The 24,949-nt window shown below is 40.3% G+C and overlaps 1 protein-coding gene across 1 annotated transcript; it reads right to left on the bottom strand.

Annotated features, from left to right (window-relative positions):
* Window positions 1-470: 470 nt before the first annotated feature.
* On the bottom strand, window positions 471-24,600 carry LOC117335654 (bifunctional peptidase and (3S)-lysyl hydroxylase Jmjd7-like). The gene is made up of 8 exons (XM_033895800.1): window positions 24,384-24,600; window positions 21,901-22,054; window positions 20,993-21,243; window positions 20,171-20,227; window positions 13,932-14,027; window positions 11,700-11,776; window positions 1,192-1,351; window positions 471-924 (listed from the first exon to the last, which is right to left on the bottom strand). Exons 1-8 carry the CDS (start codon window positions 24,445-24,447, stop codon window positions 830-832), a joined length of 954 nt encoding a protein of 317 aa, XP_033751691.1. The 5' UTR covers window positions 24,448-24,600; the 3' UTR covers window positions 471-829.
* Window positions 24,601-24,949: the final 349 nt, after the last annotated feature.

Raw genomic sequence — 24,949 nt, 5'->3', positions numbered from 1 at the left:
CCCTCCCGTAGATATAAACTAGTAACATGATGTAGACCACCAATACTATACACCACCCTCCCGTAGATATAAACTAGTAACATGATGTAGACCACCAATACTATACACCACCCTCCCGTAGATATAAACTAGTAACATGATATAGACCACCAATACTATACACCACCCTCCCGTAGATATAAACTAGTAACATGATGTAGACCACCAATACTATACACCACCCTCCCGTAGATATAAACTAGTAACATGATATAGACCACCAATACTATACACCACCCTCCCGTAGATATAAACTAGTAACATGATGTAGACCACCAATACTATACACCACCCTCCCGTAGATATAAACTTCTAAGGTGCTAGTTGACACCAATAGTTTAATCGGCTATAATACCGTATGCACTAATAAGCTCAGTCACTATGATGGCTATTTTTGTCTTGACGATTGGACAAAAGATGAAGTACAGAAATTGTTGACTGCACATAAATCGTGGAATTTGTTTATTCGTAGTCACAGTTACACGTACAATATATTACAGTTGTAAGCAATAAGGCAATAATGTTTCGGGGTCGTTTAGGGTCTAATAACTATTTGTAGACACAGGATTGGCCGCACTGTCAATAATTGTTTTATTGCACGTGACGCTGTATTGGCTACTCTTTCTTAGAACTTGCAGGGTCACGTGTTCGTAGTAGTCACGCCATTGGCTGCACTCTGGGAACATGCATGGTCACGTGTTCGTTGTAGTCACGCCATTGGCTGCACCATGGGAACTTGCAGGGTCAGTGGTTTTTTAAAACTCGGTGTTGGCTATGCTCACAAGGATATTCAGGATTTGTTTGTAGAAACAGTATCGGCTACACTCTCCAGGAACTTGTAGTAGTTATACTTGATATCAAACTGCATGTCGTACCAGAAATTAACTGTAACAAGAATATACCATTTTATTTCTTCTAGAGCGTCCTGTCGGGGAAATAAAACAAATACTATTACAAACAGGGCAGTTGTTATGTTTTTACCAAAAGAGAGTATTTTTCCCTAAGCTGGTGACTCAAAATCTGTCTCCACTCTCATAGCGAAAATAAAAAATAATACGAAAAATATCAAAAACGTACATTAAGTTTTGTTTTACCAGTAACGATTGAGGGTCTGAAATACCTTCTTTAGAGCCGCGGTAGTACGAAATATACCTGCAATACAGCCGTGTGATTGGCTGACGTGGTGAAACCAGAGTGATGGAAGATACAGCATCTGACCAGCATGAACGGTCACCTCCAGAGGTCGTGTGTGCCGATACTGGGGGTAGCGGTCAAGGTCTGGACACAGGGGATCAATCGCCACCCATGGCACCTATATAGGGAGTAACGTAGATGATGTAATCCTGTTAGTAGAGTGATCAATTTGTACAAATATCATACCATTTTCCTCAGATGGTAAGTTTAGACATGTATGTGAATGTCACAACCACTATAGGATGTATTCGTGTTGTTTTAGTGACTACACTTTCTCATCAGACAAAAACCAGTACACCATGTGTAAAATGTGTGAGATTGTATTAAATTGTTCCGAGATACTATACAACGCTTTACGAACCAGCCAAGAAGGCTGCTGCCAGGCCAATTCTTTTATAACAATCACACCAAAATCTTCTCTTAGCAAATAAAAAAAATACTAGCCTTCACTTGTAATCCATCAAAAGGCTCAAATGACCAACGAATTATCCAACTATTGATACAACCTTATAGATTTGTAACAATCCCCAGCACAGTATACATACTATATATATTATGGACCGTGGTTTTGGGAACGGTGCCGTGTCAATGTGTAAAAAGCAAATACTGGGAGATGAGTAAGTCTTGTCACATATAGTATAGGATGACAATGACAATTGTTTATTCTCATAAATAGTACAGCGCAGAGAATATGAACATTAACAAATGGATAACAATGATATATTGTAAAACACGATGGACATCAGTATTGTGAATTAATTATTGTGAATTAATTATCTTATTTATATCAATAATAAATTTAGTCAATGAATATGTGTTCTTGCTTGTCTTACCGAAATTAAGACCAATCAAAGTATAATTTTTCAAACCATTCTAGATGCATCATAGTACAAAAATGGTCATTTTAATAATTAGTGATATTTCAGGTATAAGTAAATTGTAGGAATATTTCAACATGAGACTATGGAATTTATATTGTTTATATTTTATTACTAGACATTTGAATTAGCTTGGCAGTCAGTTTTATTAGAATCGTATTGTATTTTAGAAGCTTTGATGTTTTTAGGAGTCAGCCAGGTAAACTGGATTAGCCTTAATTGAGTTGACACATATCTACCTGTGAACCCTCCAGCTGACAGGTGGTCACTCAACAGGCTCAATTAAAGTAATTGTAGGATAAACACTTTGAGACACAATAGGACTTTGTATGATTTACTACTGACCATAGCTGTTAGGTAATTGGTGTCAACATATCTTAATTACTATAGGCACCATCTAATAATTAAACTCCACCTCTTACTATTTTATTAACCAATGAAATTGAATGTTATAGTTTTGACTGTTTTGTAAAGAGTATACATAAATAGTTTTTAGAGAGAGAGAGAAGAGTGCAGAAGGAGAGAGCTAGATTAGGACCCAAGCGAGTGTGAGGGTGCTGGCCTTTTACAAGGACCCGTGGACTTTGACCAACTTTGAAGTAGGGGCCAGCACCAGAGTGGACAATTTATATAGAACTTCTGTATTGGTTGAACCCTAGTGAAATATTGATTCCAGTGAGTAAAAATAAATATCTAAGAAGAAGAGACTGTCTCCATATTGTTTCAAAGGAAATTACAGTTCACCACGGGGTTTATACGAAAGGGGTTTCATCAGGGTGTGGCTTATTCTACCAATGCTAATTCCCCAAACCAATAACTGTGTAGCCACATCCTGACGGACACACCCCACACAAGAAACACACACACCCCACAATCCTCGTGGTGACAGAATGTATCATAGTACAAAAATGGTCATTTTAATAATTAGTGATATTTCAGGTATAAGTAAATTGTAGGAATATTTCAACATGAGACTATGGAATTTATATTGTTTATATTTTATTACTAGACATTTGAATTAGCTTGGCAGTCAGTTTTATTAGAATCGTATTGTATTTTAGAAGCTTTGATGTTTTTAGGAGTCAGCCAGGTAAACTGGATTAGCCTTAATTGAGTTGACACATATCTACCTGTGAACCCTCCAGCTGACAGGTGGTCACTCAACAGGCTCAATTAAAGTAATTGTAGGATAAACACTTTGAGACACAATAGGACTTTGTATGATTTACTACTGACCATAGCTGTTAGGTAATTGGTGTCAACATATCTTAATTACTATAGGCACCATCTAATAATTAAACTCCACCTCTTACTATTTTATTAACCAATGAAATTGAATGTTATAGTTTTGACTGTTTTGTAAAGAGTATACATAAATAGTTTTTAGAGAGAGAGAGAAGAGTGCAGAAGGAGAGAGCTAGATTAGGACCCAAGCGAGTGTGAGGGTGCTGGCCTTTTACAAGGACCCGTGGACTTTGACCAACTTTGAAGTAGGGGCCAGCACCAGAGTGGACAATTTATATAGAACTTCTGTATTGGTTGAACCCTAGTGAAATATTGATTCCAGTGAGTAAAAATAAATATCTAAGAAGAAGAGACTGTCTCCATATTGTTTCAAAGGAAATTACAGTTCACCACGGGGTTTATACGAAAGGGGTTTCATCAGGGTGTGGCTTATTCTACCAATGCTAATTCCCCAAACCAATAACTGTGTAGCCACATCCTGACGGACACACCCCACACAAGAAACACACACACCCCACAATCCTCGTGGTGACAGATGGTGCAGAATCTAAAAGACCGGACCTCTCAACAGAAGCCAAGCCAAACCAAAGGCACTAGGATAACAGCAGCTATAAACCTTGAGGACAGAAGCCAAAAAGAAACAAAAGTGAGTACAGCCACTTTGTGCTTTCCTTATAGACACATGTGACAAACTAAAATTTTTGTAATAATAATTTGTTTTTCAAATTAGGCTAGAATAACAGTATGGCTAATAGGTATAGAGAAAGTCTTTGTAGGAAAAATAAGTGTAAACAAATGAGCCGTACAATTTCAAACATTTCAGTGGACAATGACGTCAAAATTCATAGTACGCCCATAGTAGGAAACAAAATTTTTGTTAAAGTAGGAAGCCAAAAGGTTAAAGCTTTAGTTGATACAGGAGCTGACATATCCTGTGTTACAAACTCATTTGTAAAACAGTCATGTCCAGGGACAGAGATCAGGCCTTGCTATTTAAAAATGGTTATTGGTGTTTGTGGCGAACGTCACACAGTTCTTGGTCAAGTGGAAATCCCAATAAAAATTGATGGCTTGATTTTATACCAAGATTGTTTTGTTCTGGAAAGGTTACATTCCACTATCATTTTAGGTGTAGACTTTCTGAAAACCCACCAAGCAAACTTAGATTTCAACAATAATATATTAGTACTGAAAAATGGTTTTGCTCAAATATCTCTAATTTCTAAAGTAGCAGAAAATTTAGTAAAACTTACAGATAGTGTCACCATACCACCATTTTGTGAGGCAACTGTGAAAGTAAATATTTTTAATGTCCCAGAGAAATCTTCAGTTTTGTTAGAACCAAGTCAGACACTACAAATGCATCATAATTTAGCTGGGAGTAAATGTTTGACAACTGTTAATCAAAGGGAAGGGTTCTATCAATTTTTAAATCCAACCAATGCTGAGGTGCATTTACCAAAATTTACAACAGTAGCCCTGGTTGCATCTCAGATAGATGACGAATCCATCACAACAGTATCAAATACAAATGCCCAGAGAAATAGGGACAGCCATCAAAGAAATCAGGAAATACATGTACATAATGCACAGGACCTTGGGATATCATTAGATGATGCTGACCTAACAGAACAACAGAAACAAGATCTACTAGCACTTATTGGGAGACATAGGAAAGCTTTTGCTAAAGACTTATCTGAAATAGGGAGAACAAATCTTGTACAACACCGTATAGAGACAGGACATTCCAGACCAGTGTCATCACCTTGCTATAGAAAAACACCACAGCAAAGGGAGATAACTGAAAAACTGACAGAGGATATGATGAAACAAGGGATAATAGAGGAATCAACAAGTCCATGGCATTCACCAGTAGTTTTAGTCAAGAAAAAGAAACTTTCACCGGACCAACCACAGGAATATAGATTCGCTGTAGACTTTAGGAAGTTGAATGCTATCACAGAAGATATGCATTTCCCATTGCCAAGATTAGATGACATCCTTGACACAATAGGGGACTCAAAAGCTAGGATGTTCTCCACGCTGGATCTTGCAAGCGGATTCTGGCAAATACCATTGGACCCAGAAACAAAACACAAGTCTGCTTTTGTGACACATCAGGGTGTTTTTCATTTCAACAGACTTCCATTTGGACTCAAAAATGCACCAATGTCATTTCAGGCTTTGATGAATAGAGTGTTAAGAAACCTCAACTTCAAATCAGCATTAGTTTATATTGATGATATTTTGGTATACAGCAAAACATTCCCAGAACATTTAGAACATTTAGATATGATATTCACAACATTAGCTCAAGCCAATCTCACCCTAAAACCTACAAAATGCAAGTTTGCTGCAAAGCAAGTGAAGTACCTAGGCCACATCCTCTCAAAGGATGGTGTCAGTGTGGATCCAGAGAAAACCAGTGCAGTTGCAGAATTTCCGGTACCAAAATCTTCCAAACAACTGAGAAGCTTTCTTGGCATGTGTAATTATTACAGAAAATTTGTAAAAGATTATGCCAAGATTGCTCAGCCTCTCAATGAACTCATGAAGAAGGACCTCAAATTTGTTTGGACAAAGCACTGTGACAATGCATTTCAAGCTCTGAAGACATGTTTGACAACAGCTCCAATTCTAGCATTTCCAGACTTCAGGAAGCCATTTGTTGTTTCAACAGATGCGTCAGACTTTGCCATAGGGTATGTACTAGGACAAGTGGACGACGAAGGAAAACGAGAACATGCTGTAGCGTATGGCGGTAGATCACTGCATGCAGGAGAGAGACGATGGAACATAAATGAAAAAGAGGGACTTGCTTTAGTAGAGGCTATCAATACATTTAGACCATATCTCGAAGGAGGAAAATTTACAGTTTACACCGATAATGCTACAGTCAAATGGATACAGAACAACAAGAAGTTAAACAGCAAAGTGGCACGATGGGCACTACAGCTGCAGGGATACAACTTTGAGGTAAAACACAAAGCAGGACAGAGGAATCTAAATGCTGATGGACTTTCAAGGAGGGAGTACAAACAAGACAAAGATTTACAGACCAAAGTACCTACAGAACAGACACCTGATGTTCCAGGCTATGAAATCAAATCAGATTCAATTCATGTAGATGAAATACATGTGCAAGAGATGGACCAGAAAGATTACATAACGGCAACCTTTGAATATTTCGCTGATTCAGAAAAGGCTGTTCGTGTATGTCAAACCAATACTCAGGACAATGTACAGGATCTAGAAGACGAAGATGAAGCAAGCATAGATGACGACCAATTGAAAGACTTTTATGAGGAATTTCAAATAAATCCAGTTCTTTCACAGCTACAGCAACAATGTCCAGATTTTGCCAGCATCTTTAGTTACAAGAAAGATGGACTGGTACCTGACAACCACATTACTGCAAGGAAGGTGGTGGCTGAAGCTTTCAATTATGAAATGAGGGATGGAATTTTATGTCACATTTTCCAAAGAAGATTCAAGAATAAAGAAGCAACAGAAAGGCTGGTTTTTCAAGTAGCGGTACCACAATGTCTTCGACATGAAGTTCTCCTTGCTTATCATGACAGTAAAGTAGCTGGTCACCAGGGACATGAGCGGACATATGAGGCAGTCAGAAGCAAGTATTATTGGCCTCGAATGTACCAAGAAATTAAAGACTATGTTCAGGGTTGTGAAATATGCCAACAAACTAAACGACACTCAGCTGGTCGTCCTACACCACTAAATCCAATGCCAGTAGAAGAAGTCTTCAGTAGATGGCACATGGACATACTAGGAGGACTACCTACAACTACAGAAAAGTACAAATACATACTCCTGGTAGTAGATAGCGCTTCAAAATGGTGCGAGGCATTTCCATTGAAAACACAGGCTGCAACTGAAATTGCAAATGTTTTGTTCAAAGAGATTTTTACACGCTATGGTGCACCACGGACCTTAATATCAGATCGAGGTAAAAACTTCATGTCTTCACTTATCCAAGCCTTGTCGGAGATGTTTCAAACAAAGCGAGTATTTACCAGCTCGTATCACCCACAGACAAACTCAGCGTGTGAAAGGATGAACTCCGTCATATTACAGCAGCTGAGAATACATTGCAACGAGAAACAAGACACATGGCCAGAGGTTCTACCAGCAATCATGATGTCATATCGTATGACACCGGCGACCCAATCGACATTACATTCTCCATATTACATCCTCTTTGGTCAGGAAATGAGGATGCCAATCGACTCAGATCTGATTCCGAAGCCAACACTGCCACAGAATTTCAGAGTACACCTCTCACAACATTTAAAGAATTTAGAAGTATCAAGAAAATTGGCAAAGGACAACATGAAGATTGCACAGGAAAAATACAAAAAGCAGTATGACAAGCAAGCCAAACCTACTGAGTTTGTAGTAGGAGATAAAGTATGGCTCTACTGCACACAAGTTCCTGTTGGTACAGCTCCAAAATTGCATAGAAAATGGGTTGGACCCTACAATATAACACGCAGGGGACCAAAGGACACATTTAAGCTCAGAAGATGTAGAGACAACAGAGATGTACGCTCACTGATCCATGCTACGAGGTTGAAACCATACTATGATCCAAAGAGGAGACCAATTCATCCTCCGGAACAGTATGAGGATGACACAGAGGAGGCAGAACTCAATGCAGAAGAAATTGATGAGCAGGATAGACAGCAGGAACCAGGGAACAATGTCCCACTAAACAATCCACCTCCACAACAAGTACATGTACAACAAAGGACACAGGATCAAACAAATATAGCACCACCAAACGATACATCTCAAACTCAACAAGATCCATTAGGAACTCAAAATCAGGATGACATGAAGAAAAGCCAGGACATACAGAGTCAAGTACGTCATAAGGAAAATAAACTGATTTCCAAAATATTGTCAGCAAAACGTAGCAAGGACACACTGTATTACTATGTACAGTATAAAGACAAAGACATACCAAATGCATGGCTCTTTCAGAGCATGGTTTCTGAAGAGCTCAGAAAGCAATTTCACGATAATAAAAACATGGATGGAAGAAAAAGGAAGCGTCCTCTCCATAGACACAAATTCTTCGACAAACAGGATGGAGATAAAGATGCTGTAATTGTTGCATCGGCTAATTATCATCGTCAAGCAAAGGACCAGTATTTTAGAGATCCATATCAAGTGCACACTACTCGCCGTAAATACAGGGAGTCAGACGGCATAACAAGAATAGCATATTCAAAACAACACAAGGCATTTTACTGTAAAGTTCACTACTTGGACACAAAAGAAGAATCTCCATGGATTCCACTGATACATGATGAATATGTCAACTGCAATGTAGGCCCAACACTCATACTAGAATACGTCACCAAGCAACAGAACAAGTTACAGGACAGAAATTTAAAATATTTATATCTAACAGAGGAACAGTTAAGACAACGAAATAGTGCCTGGATACTGGAAACGGCCTATGATGGGAAGGATACATCTTATCTGCTACAGTATCCAGGACATCGACCCGTGTGGACCAAAGATGCTAATATGGCTCAAGTTGCTTTTGGTAATACCCTCAACACAATGGTAAACTTAGTATGGAAAGCAGTATCTGAAATACCAGAACTCTGGTATAATCCAAAAAGTGTGTTTGCTCCTTATTAAGAAAACTTTAAAGGAAACACAATTTCTGTAATTGAAAAGGGATGCACAAGACTCAAATCAACTAGTTAAACTCAATTATCATATCGTTGTTTAAGTATTGTTTTTAAAAACTTAAAGTAAATTAAACCTGCTTATTTCTATCAATTAAGATCAAACATTATTTGCATATAGTTTAATAGCATGTTGTTTAGTGCTACATTTTGTAAATAGTAAGATTTTTTTTAAACGTTATTACAGTGTAGGTGACTATAGCATTAGAAATTTTGTTAAGGTATAGATTTAGGATTCCCAATACTGTACTAGAGTGTTTGCGAGAAAGCTAGCTGAGTTTGAACCAAAACCATGCTCTTAAACTGCTAGTAGACAACACAGTATGGTGGGGTAATACTTTAAGAAAAAAAAAATAGTATTCTAAAGTGTCAGATTATAAAAAAAAAAAAAAAAAAATGTAGAAATATTCTTGAATTGTCACATGAAGTCTTTTATGGAAAAAATTATAGCACATGATATGTGGTTGTATCTCTTAAAGTTTACTATTCAGCATACCAGTACAATGAAGTCTATAGGACAGAACCAAGTGGATTGTGAACCCTATTCCAGACTCAGTGATGCTATAGTAACTTCAAGGACACAAGATATATGTACATGTGTGAAACCAGGAGCTAATCGACAATAAGAGACAAGAGACAAACATATGGTTGATAAGAAAAGACAAACTCAGAGAAAGTGTTCCCTTACATACAGGATGTTATTTGAGGAAAAATAAAGTAACTGAACTCATAGTGATTAAGAATGATATACTTTCAATGTTTTGAAGGAAATGGTGCATTCAATAAATGATGGTGTAATTAAGTAATAGTGGCTTTTAAACTAAAGGACAGTGACAATTGCTCATGCAGCTCGAGACATATCTGTACTCAGAAAATGAAGTATTTCGTGACACATGGAATTATGTTATTGTGTGTAACAATGAAATCAGCACTGGATGATGTGCAGTAACTGTATGGATATATTATAAATGGATATTACAAAATGATAACCTGATGGACAGTGGCATTTATATCCAATATGAACTCGGTATACACTACAGAGTATAACAGTCATGGTACTATAATTAAGTCAGTGATAGACATTCACTTCTAAGGACCAATTATAATCAATGTTGATTTTGTTTTCCCTTCTCAAATGGATTACTGCAGTTTGTATATAAATTATTAATATGTATTGTGATAAGAAACATTTGTATTCCATGACTTGAGAGTGTGAGAGTGAACCCGTTAGAATAGATGTATAGTGGTTAAGTCTTCATTATGTGAAATATGTCTTCTTATTATATATATAGCTAAATTTTGTTATAAATATATCTGGTTATTACTGTTTATTTCAAGTTTAGGAAAAGTTCATATAAGATTTTTTTGTTAAAAAAAAACCAACTTAAGCTGTGCATTCATGTCTATAGTCTGATCACCTATATACATGAGTGTTATAATGTCTGTCTGTCATGACTTGATCAATCATACAGGCATGTACATTAAAAATTTATATTCCACACGCTTTTCTATGACGTAACATTTTGATTTTATATTGTGCATAATTAGGAATATAGCTATAAATTTTAATAGTTGTTTTAAACATGTTAAAATGATATTTTCTATAAATGTTTATTGTTGATAGATAGAGATATGTTATTATGTATTTTGAAATTTTCTAAGTTTGCGGAGCAAACTAAGTTGGTAGGGAGGAATGTATCATAGTACAAAAATGGTCATTTTAATAATTAGTGATATTTCAGGTATAAGTAAATTGTAGGAATATTTCAACATGAGACTATGGAATTTATATTGTTTATATTTTATTACTAGACATTTGAATTAGCTTGGCAGTCAGTTTTATTAGAATCGTATTGTATTTTAGAAGCTTTGATGTTTTTAGGAGTCAGCCAGGTAAACTGGATTAGCCTTAATTGAGTTGACACATATCTACCTGTGAACCCTCCAGCTGACAGGTGGTCACTCAACAGGCTCAATTAAAGTAATTGTAGGATAAACACTTTGAGACACAATAGGACTTTGTATGATTTACTACTGACCATAGCTGTTAGGTAATTGGTGTCAACATATCTTAATTACTATAGGCACCATCTAATAATTAAACTCCACCTCTTACTATTTTATTAACCAATGAAATTGAATGTTATAGTTTTGACTGTTTTGTAAAGAGTATACATAAATAGTTTTTAGAGAGAGAGAGAAGAGTGCAGAAGGAGAGAGCTAGATTAGGACCCAAGTGAGTGTGAGGGTGCTGGCCTTTTACAAGGACCCGTGGACTTTGACCAACTTTGAAGTAGGGGCCAGCACCAGAGTGGACAATTTATATAGAACTTCTGTATTGGTTGAACCCTAGTGAAATATTGATTCCAGTGAGTAAAAATAAATATCTAAGAAGAAGAGACTGTCTCCATATTGTTTCAAAGGAAATTACAGTTCACCACGGGGTTTATACGAAAGGGGTTTCATCAGGGTGTGGCTTATTCTACCAATGCTAATTCCCCAAACCAATAACTGTGTAGCCACATCCTGACGGACACACCCCACACAAGAAACACACACACCCCACAATCCTCGTGGTGACACATACAATATGCCAGCTAGAACACTACAGACACAATACCTTGCCTGTTTCTTCATCATCAACGATTTCAAATCCACCCTCTTCTTTCTCTCGGTAACAAGCACTTTGATATAATTCTGGAAAGAGATACAAATTTGCAATCACAATAACAGAACAGGGTAATATTTAGTAAAAGGGAACCGCACGATGGAGGTATTAATTATAACTTACATGTACAGAGAGTCTCGTCATAAGGAAGATATAATGGTCAACATACCATACAGGATATAGACGAGATCGGTCGGGGTATAATGGTCAACATACCATACAGGATATAGACGAGATCTGTCGGGGTATAATGGTCAACATACCATACAGGATATAGACGAGATCTGTCGGGGTATAATGGTCAACATACCATACAGGATATAGACGAGATCTGTCGGGGTATAATGGTCAACATACCATACAGGATATAGACGAGATCTGTCGGGGTATAATGGTCAACATACCATACAGGATATAGACGAGATCTGTCGGGGTATAATGGTCAACATACCATACAGGATATAGGCGAGATCGGTCGGGGTATAATGGTCAACATACCATACAGGATATAGGCGAGATCGGTCGGGGTATAATGGTCAACATACCATACAGGATATAGACGAGATCTGTCGGGGTATAATGGTCAACATACCATACAGGATATAGACGAGATCTGTCGGGGTATAATGGTCAACATACCATACAGGATATAGACGAGATCTGTCGGGGTATAATGGTCAACATACCATACAGGATATAGACGAGATCGGTCGGGGTATAATGGTCAACATACCATACAGGATATAGACGAGATCGGTCGGGGTATAATGGTCAACATACCATACAGGATATAGACGAGATCGGTCGGGGTATAATGGTCAACATACCATACAGGATATAGGCGAGATCGGTCGGGGGTATAATGGTCAACACACCATACAGGATATAGGCGAGATCGGTCGGGGTTATAATGGTCAACATACCATACAGGATATAGGCGAGATCGGTCGGGGTATAATGGTCAACATACCATACAGGATATAGGCGAGATCGGTCGGGGGTATAATGGTCAACATACCATACAGGATATAGGCGAGATCGGTCGGGGGTATAATGGTCAACATATCATACAGGATATAGACGAGATCGGTCGGGGTATCATGGTCAACATACCATACAGGATATAGGGGAGATCGGTCGGGGGTATAATGGTCAACATACCATACAGGATATAGACGAGATCGGTCGGGGTATAATGGTCAACATACCATACAGGATATAGGGGAGATCGGTCGGGGGTATAATGGTCAACATACCATACAGGATATAGGCGAGATCTGTCGGGGGTATAATGGTCAACATACCATACAGGATATAGACGAGATCGGTCGGGGGTATAATGGTCAACATACCATACAGGATATAGGCGAGATCGGTCGGGGGTATAATGGTCAACATACCATACAGGATATAGTCGAGATCGGTCGGGGTATCATGGTCAACATACCATACAGGATATAGGCGAGATCGGTCGGGGGTATAATGGTCAACATACTATACAGGATATAGGCGAGATCGGTCAGGGGTATAATGGTCAACATACCATACAGGATATAGGCGAGATCGGTCGGGTGTATAATGGTCAACATACCATACAGGATATAGGCGAGATCGGTCGGGGGTATAATAGTCAACATACCATACAGGATATAGACGAGATCGGTCGGGGTATAATGGTCAACATACCATACAGGATATAGGCGAGATCGGTCGGGGTATAATGGTCAACATACCATACAGGATATAGGCGAGATCGGTCGGGGGTATAATGGTCAACATACCATACAGGATATAGGCGAGATCGGTCGGGGTATAATGTTCAACATACCATACAGGATATAGGCGAGATCGGTCGGGGTATAATGGTCAATATATCATACAGGATATAGGCGAGATCGGTCGGGGGTATAATGGTCAACATACCATACAGGATATAGGCGAGATCGGTCAGGGGTATAATGGTCAACATACCATACAGGATATAGGCGAGATCGGTCGGGGGTATAATGGTCAACATACCATACAGGATATAGGCGAGATCGGTCGGGAGTATAATGGTCAACATACCATACAGGATATAGACGAGATCGGTCGGGAGTATAATGGTCAACATACCATACCATGCGAGATTCGTCGTCATTGTCATTGTCATTGTCATTGCGGGGATAAAAATGATCAACTTACCGTACGGGACATAAGCGAGATCGGTGGGAGGTATAAGTATAAATTTCTTCCATCCCTTCACCACACAATAGAGGTTTTCGTAATGATCTCTGTGCACTGAAGGAATAAAACATGACGTAGCGCATTGTTAAGATATTTTAATGAGACAGATGGTAAGAAATGACAACATGTCTTCAAACACAACCAGAAATTCCGTGTCAGATATCGTGTAATGGTTCGGATGTCATGTAGTTAATACATTACTACGGTCACGGAACGGATCAAACATACACATTAGATAGTGATATTTAACCCTAAAATAATATCACAACTTGGATACACCTTCTGACAATGGTTCCGGAAACGTTACATAAGAATAACCAGACCGTTTTGTTACCTGGCGGAAATACAAACCGGTTTTTTCTAAGTTGTAGTAATCAAAAACAAAGAACTGACTACCGACATGCGTGATTCTACTTCAAAATGAATAATACATGGCGAGATATTAGCAAAGTGTATATTCATAGCGATACTGCTGACATGAAATAGAAGTAAAATGAGGCCAGGTAATCCACAAGGTTAAGCGCCTTTTGCTTTATAAATGACATCCCTCACAAAAAAACTTCACCATGATCTTCGTCAACAGTGTCACAAAACACTAAATGCTGGAAATTTTGTTTTGTTGGCAGACGACATACATCTTTCTTTGAAATTAGGAAGCAATGTGAAATTATAATCGCAACATACTTATTTGTGGCATAAAGGAAGGAAATGCATGTCATTGGTTTACTTACTCATACCACACTAGATGACTGATATATATCTGATATCAAGGTACAGCTGACATGTCTCTAGCCAGAGTTTCCACTGGCCTTACATCAGACATGGTGTCAGGGCCATAGTAAACTCGGACTACATCAGACATGGTGTCAGGGCCATAGTTAACTCGGGCTACATCAGACATGGTGTCAGGGCCATAGTTAACTCGGGCTACATCAGACATGGTGTCAGGGCCATAGTAAACTCGGGCTACATCAGACATGGTGTCAGGGCCATAGTTAACTCGGGCTACATCAGACATGGTGTCAGGGCCATAGTTAACTCGGACTACATCAGACATGGTGTCAGGGCCATAGTAAACTCGGGCTACATCAGACATGGTGTCAGGGCCATAGTAAACTGGGGCTACATCAGACATGGTGTCAGGGCCATAGTAAACTCGGACTACATCAGACATGGTGTCAGGGCCATAGTAAACTCGGACTACATCAGACATGGTGTCAGGGCCATAGTAAACTCGGGCTACATCAGACATGGTGTCAGGGCCATAGTTAACTCGGACTACATCAGACATGGTATCAGGGCCATAGTAAACTCGGACTACATCAGACATGGTGTCAGGGCCATAGTAAACTCGGGCTACATCAGACATGGTGTCAGGGCCATAGTAAACTCGGACTACATCAGACATGGTGTCAGGGCCATAGTTAACTCGGGCTACACCAGACATGGTGTCAGGGCCATAGTAAACTCGGGCTACATCAGACATGGTGTCAGGGCCATAGTTAACTCGGGCTACATCAGACATGGTGTCAGGGTCATAGTTAACTCGGACTACATCAGACATGGTGTCAGGGCCATAGTAAACTCGGGCTACATCAGACATGGTGTCAGGGCCATAGTAAAATTGGGCTACATCAGACATGGTGTCAGGGCCATAGTAAACTCGGACTACATCAGACATGGTGTCAGGGCCATAGTTAACTCGGACTACATCAGACATGGTGTCAGGGCCATAGTTAACTCGGGCTACATCAGACATGGTGTCAGGGCCATAGTAAACTCGGACTACATCAGACATGGTGTCAGGGCCATAGTAAACTGGGGCTACATCAGACATGGTGTCAGGGCCATAGTAAACTCGGACTACATCAGACATGGTGTCAGGGCCATAGTAAACTCGGACTACATCAGACATGGTGTCAGGGCCATAGTAAACTCGGGCTACATCAGACATGGTGTCAGGGCCATAGTTAACTCGGACTACATCAGACATGGTATCAGGGCCATAGTAAACTCAGACTACATCAGACATGGTGTCAGGGCCAAAGTTAACTCGGACTACATCAGACATGGTGTCAGGGCCATAGTAAACTCGGACTACATCAGACATGGTGTCAGGGCCATAGTTAACTCGGACTACACCAGACATGGTGTCAGGGCCATAGTTAACTCGGGCTACATCAGACATGGTGTCAGGGCCATAGTAAACTCGGACTACATCAGACATGGTGTCAGGGCCATAGTAAACTCGGGCTACATCAGACATGGTGTCAGGGCCATAGTTAACTCGGACTACATCAGACATGGTATCAGGGCCATAGTAAACTCGGACTACATCAGACATGGTGTCAGGGCCATAGTAAACTCGGGCTACATCAGACATGGTGTCAGGGCCATAGTAAACTCGGACTACATCAGACATGGTGTCAGGGCCATAGTTAACTCGGGCTACATCAGACATGGTGTCAGGGCCATAGTTAACTCGGGCTACATCAGACATGGTGTCAGGGCCATAGTTAACTCGGACTACATCAGACATGGTGTCAGGGCCATAGTAAACTCGGGCTACATCAGACATGGTGTCAGGGCCATAGTAAACTCGGGCTACATCAGACATGGTGTCAGGGCCATAGTAAACTCGGACTACATCAGACATGGTGTCAGGGCCATAGTTAACTCGGACTACATCAGACATGGTGTCAGGGCCATAGTTAACTCGGGCTACATCAGACATGGTGTCAGGGCCATAGTAAACTCGGACTACATCAGACATGGTGTCAGGGCCATAGTAAACTCGGGCTACATCAGACATGGTGTCAGGGCCATAGTTAACTCGGGCTACATCAGACATGGTGTCAGGGCCATAGTAAGCTCGGACTACATCAGACATGGTGTCAGGGCCATAGTAAACTGGGGCTACATCAGACATGGTGTCAGGGCCATAGTAAACTCGGACTACATCAGACATGGTGTCAGGGCCATAGTAAACTCGGACAACATCAGACATGGTGTCAGGGCCATAGTAAACTCGGCCTACATCAGACATGGTGTCAGGGCCGTAGTAAACTCGGGCTACATCAGACATGGTGTCAGGGCCATATTAAACTCGGGCTACATCAGACATGGTGTCAGGGCCATAGTAAACTCGGACTACATCAGACATGGTGTCAGGGCCATAGTTAACTCGGGCTACACCAGACATGGTGTCAGGGCCATAGTAAACTCGGGCTACATCAGACATGGTGTCAGGGCCATAATTAACTCGGGCTACATCAGACATGGTGTCAGGGCCATAGTTAACTCGGACTACATCAGACATGGTGTCAGGGCCATAGTAAACTCGGACAGTCTACATCAGACATGGTGTCAGGGCCATAGTAAACTCGGACTACATCAGATATGGTGTCAGGGCCATAGTAAACTCGGGCTACATCAGACATGGTGTCAGGGCCATAGTAAGCTCGGACTACATCAGACATGGTGTCAGGGCCATATTAAACTCGGCCTACATCAGACATGGTGTCAGGGCCGTAGTAAACTCGGACTACATCAGACATGGTGTCAGGGCCATAGTAAACTCGGACTACATCAGACATGGTGTCAGGGCCATATTAAACTCGGGCTACATCAGACATGGTGTCAGGGCCATAGTAAACTCGGACTACATCAGACATGGTGTCAGGGCCATAGTAAACTCGGGCTACATCAGACATGGTGTCAGGGCCATAGTAAACTCGGACTACATCAGACATGGTGTCACGGCGATAGTTAACTCGGGCTACACCAGACATGGTGTCAGGGCCATAGTAAACTCGGGCTACATCAGACATGGTGTCAGGGCCATAGTTAACTCGGGCTACATCAGACATGGTGTCAGGGCCATAGTTAACTCGGACTACATCAGACATGGTGTCAGGGCCATAGTAAACTCGGACTACATCAGACATGGTGTCAGGGCCATAGTTAACTCGGGCTACATCAGACATGGTGTCAGGGCCATAGTAAACTCGGACAGTCTACATCAGACATGGTGTCAGGGCCATAGTAAACTCGGACTACATCAGACATGGTGTCAGGGCCATAGTAAACTCGGGCTACATCAGACATGGTGTCAGGGCCATAGTAAACTCGGACTACATCAGACATGGTGTCAGGGCCATAGTTAACTCGGGCTACATCAGACATGGTGTCAGGGCCATAGTTAACTCGGGCTACATCAGACATGGTGTCAGGGCCATAGTTAACTCGGACTACATCAGACATGGTGTCAGGGCCATAGTAAACTCGGGCTACATCAGACATGGTGTCAGGGCCATAGTAAACTCGGGCTACATCAGACATGGTGTCAGGGCCATAGTAAACTCGGACTACATCAGACATGGTGTCAGGGCCATAGTTAACTCGGACTACATCAGACATGGTGTCAGGGCCATAGTTAACTCGGGCTACATCAGACATGGTGTCAGGGCCATAGTAAACTCGGACTACATCAGACATGGTGTCAGGGCCATAGTAAACTCGGGCTACATCAGACATGGTGTCAGGGCCATAGTTAACTCGGGCTACATCAGACATGGTGTCAGGGCCATAGTAAGCTCGGACTACATCAGACATGGTGTCAGGGCCATAGTAAACTGGGGCTACATCAGACATGGTGTCAGGGCCATAGTAAACTCGGACTACATCAGACATGGTGTCAGGGCCATAGTAAACTCGGACAACATCAGACATGGTGTCAGGGCCATAGTAAACTCGGCCTACATCAGACATGGTGTCAGGGCCGTAGTAAACTCGGGCTACATCAGACATGGTGTCAGGGCCATATTAAACTCGGGCTACATCAGACATGGTGTCAGGGCCATAGTAAACTCGGACTACATCAGACATGGTGTCAGGGCCATAGTTAACTCGGGCTACACCAGACATGGTGTCAGGGCCATAGTAAACTCGGGCTACATCAGACATGGTGTCAGGGCCATAGTTAACTCGGGCTACATCAGACATGGTGTCAGGGCCATAGTTAACTCGGACTACATCAGACATGGTGTCAGGGCCATAGTAAACTCGGACAGTCTACATCAGACATGGTGTCAGGGCCATAGTAAACTCGGACTACATCAGATATGGTGTCAGGGCCATAGTAAACTCGGGCTACATCAGACATGGTGTCAGGGCCATAGTTAACTCGGCCTACATCAGACATGGTGTCAGGGCCGTAGTAAACTCGGACTACATCAGACATGGTGTCAGGGCCATAGTAAACTCGGACTACATCAGACATGGTGTCAGGGCCATATTAAACTCGGGCTACATCAGACATGGTGTCAGGGCCATAGTAAACTCGGACTACATCAGACATGGTGTCAGGGCCATAGTAAACTCGGGCTACATCAGACATGGTGTCAGGGCCATAGTAAACTCGGACTACATCAGACATGGTGTCACGGCGATAGTTAACTCGGGCTACACCAGACATGGTGTCAGGGCCATAGTAAACTCGGGCTACATCAGACATGGTGTCAGGGCCATAGTTAACTCGGGCTACATCAGACATGGTGTCAGGGCCATAGTTAACTCGGACTACATCAGACATGGTGTCAGGGCCATAGTAAACTCGGACTACATCAGACATGGTGTCAGGGCCATAGTTAACTCGGGCTACATCAGACATGGTGTCAGGGCCATAGTAAACTCGGACAGTCTACATCAGACATGGTGTCAGGGCCATAGTAAACTCGGACTACATCAGACATGGTGTCAGGGCCATAGTAAACTCGGGCTACATCAGACATGGTGTCAGGGCCATAGTAAACTCGGACTACATCAGACATGGTGTCAGGGCCATAGTAAACTCGGACTACATCAGACATGGTGTCAGGGCCATAGTTAACTCGGGCTACATCAGACATGGTGTCAGGGCCATAGTAAACTCGGACTACATCAGACATGGTGTCAGGGCCATAGTAAACTCGGGCTACATCAGACATGGTGTCAGGGCCATAGTTAACTCGGACTACATCAGACATGGTGTCAGGGCCATAGTAAACTCGGACTACATCAGACATGGTGTCAGGGCCATAGTAAACTCGGACTACATCAGACATGGTGTCAGGGCCATAGTAAACTCGGACTACATCAGACATGGTGTCAGGGCCATAGTAAACTCGGGCTAACACGTCTCTTACGATTATACTCACTGGAGGTTACCGCTCTGCCGTCACCCATCCAGAAATTAACAGCATCTGGAGCTTGTCCTACAGTAGAATATCATCACAGTTTAATGGCGTCATTTCATTTGGAATCGGACGGGTTAATGGGAAAATGAAATATCTCTGACCAATGAAGTTCTGCAAGTAATTTTAGCTCGAATGGCAAAACCTGGTTCAAAAACTGACATTCAAGTTCAATTATAATTGAAAGATAATAAAAATTAAGCGCAATAAAGTTCTGTTAGTTTATTGCTGATAAAGGGAACCTTATCTTCTCGGGTGGAATATGGAAACAAAGGCCTCAGCATTCCAGACCTTTCAAATTCCTCTGAGTGGCCCAGACAAGCAATTCCTGTCATGAGCTTGAAATAAATAAACCGACTTTAACGCGTGGAATCAGAAAATCGGATGAATATTGAAAGAAGAAAACCTGGCCGGGTATTTGTAGGTCGGTCAGTTGACATTTATGTCTAACTTACAGAATACGACAAAATGTTGTAAGGGCGGGAACAACCGTAGTCAATGGTAATAACTACCAGTCTGTCAATCGCTCGATCTACCGGGACTAAGTTAACATTAGACAAGCAGTTCCTGTATGAAGCTTGACCTTACTGAACTGAGGTTAATGTATGAAAACAGAGAATAGAACTATCTATCCGGACTTAGTTAACACTAACACACGATGACAGACGTTTAGTTAACACTAACACACGATGACAGACGTAGGTATGTTATATAAACGTGTTGATAGGACGTTAAACCGTAACAAACAAAAACTAAATTGTGGTCGTAAGATAATAGAAATCTCACCGAATGCCTCGGTGCCCCAGTCAATTTGAGTGTCTACATCACTGATGATATTGGAGAACTCGTCCGTCAGGTTCGAGTTCTGTTTCTGTATGTAGAACACTCTGTGATCGTCCGGTCTGTCCAACTCGTCCAGGAAATTAGACATCGACATTTTTCTTTCATCAGGCATCACAAATTTGCCGTCCGTTACGGCGTCAGCGTACCCGTTAGGAGTGACCGTCACAGATACCTCAACATCGCCGATCTTCTGTCTACAGAAAAAAATAAACAGCAATCAAAATTGATAAAATATCATTTACTGCCAATCAAAACACAAAGTTGGAAGCTTCTAGTGCCAATAAAAACACGCATCACATTATATAGATACTTGACAGCCAATGACGAATAAGATACACTGTTAACGTCATTTAATTGTAAATCGTCACACAATGTGTAGCGTTACGTCTCGTCTTTATTCATTCTTCCTCACACTTGGTCAGAGTTTTGTTTTTAACTCATGTCTCAATAAGGCGGTTTGGTCGCATTCGTTAAGATCAAGCTGTGATGCTTGCTCTACCGATCTTGATAAACTACACTACTGTAGTTTGTTTATTCAGTGGCACCACCAGTTTCCTCAGCTTTTATAAATTATGTATCTATTGTGTTATATAAAGTGAATATTGTATAAAAAATGTGAATTCAATTCAATAATTTCAAATATTATACACCAAAATATTACTGTGGATGCTATCAGGATTCATCGCGTGAAGACATTTGGTGTACGATTTGGCGCCAACTACACATAGACGATCTAATGTCGCCAACGCCGATATTCCTCATCACAAAATAAATCAACACAGAACAATCAGATCAATAATTTAAGAATTTTACTTAAAATGACGGCGGTATAGGACCCATGCCATTAGTACCTGAAATAAGACTCTTCCCAGAGATGTAGAGCCGGCCAGTGTTGGATGGCTCCTTCCACAATTAATGGTTTATTAGGGGCCACATATTCCCTGTAAAAGGTCAGCGGGGACACGGGAACGCTGAGGACGGGCACCTCTTTATCCAGGTACAGCTCTGAAACAGACATATATACATTGTATAGAACGGGTCATATACAACCAGATACAGCTCTGAAACAGACATTCATAGAACGGATTATACAGCAAAGTACAACTCTGAAAACAGACATATACATGTACAGAACGGATTATACAAAACAAGCTACAGCTCTAAAACAGACATTTATAGAACGGATTATACACAGCCAGGTACAGCTCTAAACAGACATTTATAGAACGGATTATACACAGCCAGGTACAGCTCTAAAACAGACATTTATAGAACGGATTATACACAGCCAGGTACAGCTCTAAAACAGACATTTATAGAACGGATTATACACAGCCAGGTACAGCTCTAAAACAGACATTTATAGAACGGATTATACACAGCCAGGTACAGATCTGAAACAGACATTTATAGAACGGATTATACACAGCCATGTACAGCTCTAAAACAGACATTGAAACATGTACAGATGGATTACATTATTACAATATTGCAATGAAAAATGACGTGATAGTATACAGTTATTGTATGGGTGTGAGGAAAATAGCACTTTTATTGTCCCCCGAGACATGAACTATTTTCCGAGGCGAAGCCGAGGGAAATAGTTAATGTCAAAGGTGACAATAAAAGTGATATTTCCAGAAATACCCAAACAATAACTGTTTTATTATACAAACATTTAAATCATTCCATTTTTTTCTCTCGAACCAGTGTTCATATCCTCTACTAATACTAATTATTTTTCCCGAGGATAGTCTTTCAGCATGCTAATTCACGTTTTTATTACCCTTTGTGTGTTAGCGCTGTCTTTTTCAGAAAAAACAAAATCCTCTCTAATATATATAGCATTTCTTCATCCAGATTATCGAAACCTGTAGATGAAGCCATTTTCCGAAGTGTTCCTGTATCATTCCCTTAAACGATTACTGTGTCTCTTCGTCTTGGTGACGAAAACGCGTATGCATTGTCCAATCACAATGAACGAAGCAAAAAAAACCCGCGAAAATCTGAATGGGCTCATTCCGGGTAAATAGCACTTTTGACTATTATAATTAACCTGGTTAATAGCGTTTTTGGAGAACGTGGTTCAAATAACATTTCTATTGTCTACCTTTTATATAGTGTAAAATAAGGAAAGGTATAATAATTAAAACAAATGTATATCAGATGATGATTCCTCATAGCTACACATGTAGGTGGACTATACAGATGAAATGTCCAATGATTGATTGTCTGTGTCGTCATGTTCCACAAGACAAATGATAATAAACTGACCCATGATTTTTGTTTGTTTACATACTAATTTACTAAACATTATTAATAATTTACTAAACATTATTATAATGTATTAGTTTAACAGAAACATCTAGTCTATAATAAACTTCATGTTGGTATCAAGTCTTGACAGCTATTGAGAAAAGTCATATTCATTCCAGAGGAGTTCAATAGATGTCTTTGGTGTAGGGTGGGTAATTGAAGTGATCGGAATCTTTCAACGGAAGAACATGACTATTGGATAGGTAGAAACAAAAGTTTAAATTTTAATACATGACAAATTTTCTCAACTGACAAAGGATAATGTTAACTTTTATATCTCCATTATATTTAAATGTAAATGTGTTTAAATCCAGATCGTTTTTTTTCACAGCTATTATTCATTTTTTATAAATAAATCTGTGTATTTCGTAACATTTTATCAATAAATCCGTGTATTTTATAACATCTTATCAATAAATCCGTGTATTTTATAACATTTCATCAATAAATCCTTGCATTTTATTACATTTTATCAATAAATCCGTGTATTTTAGGTTTTGGGATATAGTCAAATTGTGTTAAAACTGAACATGTAATGCAAAGTAATGGGACCAACGGATGAGTGACCGAGTCAATCTCTACCTACAAATAATGAGGTGTTTCATGTAAATATTTTATGTGGAAAAATCTGAATAAAAATGTCAAAAGTGAAAAAAAAAATCATGTGTTTCTTGAGAGATTCCATTATAATAGCTGTTGATATGTAAGAATAGATCAACAACAAAAATACGCTACAGTGTACATGTATTTATAAACGATTGATAGTGGTCCCGTGTAATATTATTTGAATAAGTATTTTGTAATGTTGAAGGACTTGAGCAAGACTAGTGGTCAGGAAGGTACATGTGTAGGCCAACGCTAATGGTCTGATAGTATAGCTGTATAGTAACTGTCCCGCAGACCTCATACAGTTGTAACTCTTAAATCTGACCATTTTAGGAGATGTGGTAACATGTAGATGTATAAAAGTATGTGGAGGTAGAATATTAAACCCTGCTAGTGTAACAGGGTTACCTACCCCTTGCTTCTTCCGCCACGTTCCTTATGCATTCTGTTATTCCAGTATGGATGTCAGATGTCATGACGTAATCCCAGCACACCTGACTGATTGATGACACATTACGTAATCCTAACAAAGTTGTGTTTAATAGGTTTGGCGGATATATAGACGAAACACGCTAATCTTCACGAAACCACGGACTTAGATGAAGCATAGCATGTGGCTGCCAATAAGAGTTTCAATACAAAGAGAGACAACTCTCACTGAAATCAATCGCATGGGCGCGAACCACAATATAAGTAATAAAACACTGCAGATTTATTCGAGTGATCGTATGCGGTTTTTAGGCTGATGGATTCAAGAAGTTGAAGGAAAGTCCAGTTTACATGGCCAGATATATTCACGACACGATTGTTTGCCGCTCCGTTGGAAAATAATGTATTCCTCAAAAATGGGAAGATAAAATATTGACAAGTTTTGTATGTTAGTGACTGTATACTTGTGCTTCTAAGGACCACCAACAAAAAATGCCATCCTTAAACAACAGAGCCGTTATGTAAAATGTAAAATCTACGTCTTCTGGA

This window comes from Pecten maximus, chromosome 10 (genome assembly GCF_902652985.1).
Source record: "Pecten maximus chromosome 10, xPecMax1.1, whole genome shotgun sequence".
NCBI classification, from domain to species: Eukaryota; Metazoa; Mollusca; class Bivalvia; order Pectinida; family Pectinidae; genus Pecten; species Pecten maximus.
The sequence above is the reverse complement of the archived record's forward strand: the minus strand, read 5'-3'. Positions and strand labels throughout refer to the sequence as shown.

What these genes read in the sequence shown, in the direction of transcription:
- LOC117335654 (XM_033895800.1), bottom strand. Translation starts at nt 24,447, where the DNA reads ATGACATCTGACATCCATACTGGAATAACAGAATGCATAAGGAACGTG. An exon ending in CGGCAGAGCGGTAACCTCCA is followed by an intron (nt 14,028 to 20,170) that starts GTGAGTATAATC and finishes TTATTCCTTCAG; the next exon opens with TGCACAGAGATCATTACGAA. An exon ending in ATCACACGGCTGTATTGCAG is followed by an intron (nt 925 to 1,191) that starts GTATATTTCGTA and finishes TTCTTGTTACAG; the next exon opens with TTAATTTCTGGTACGACATG.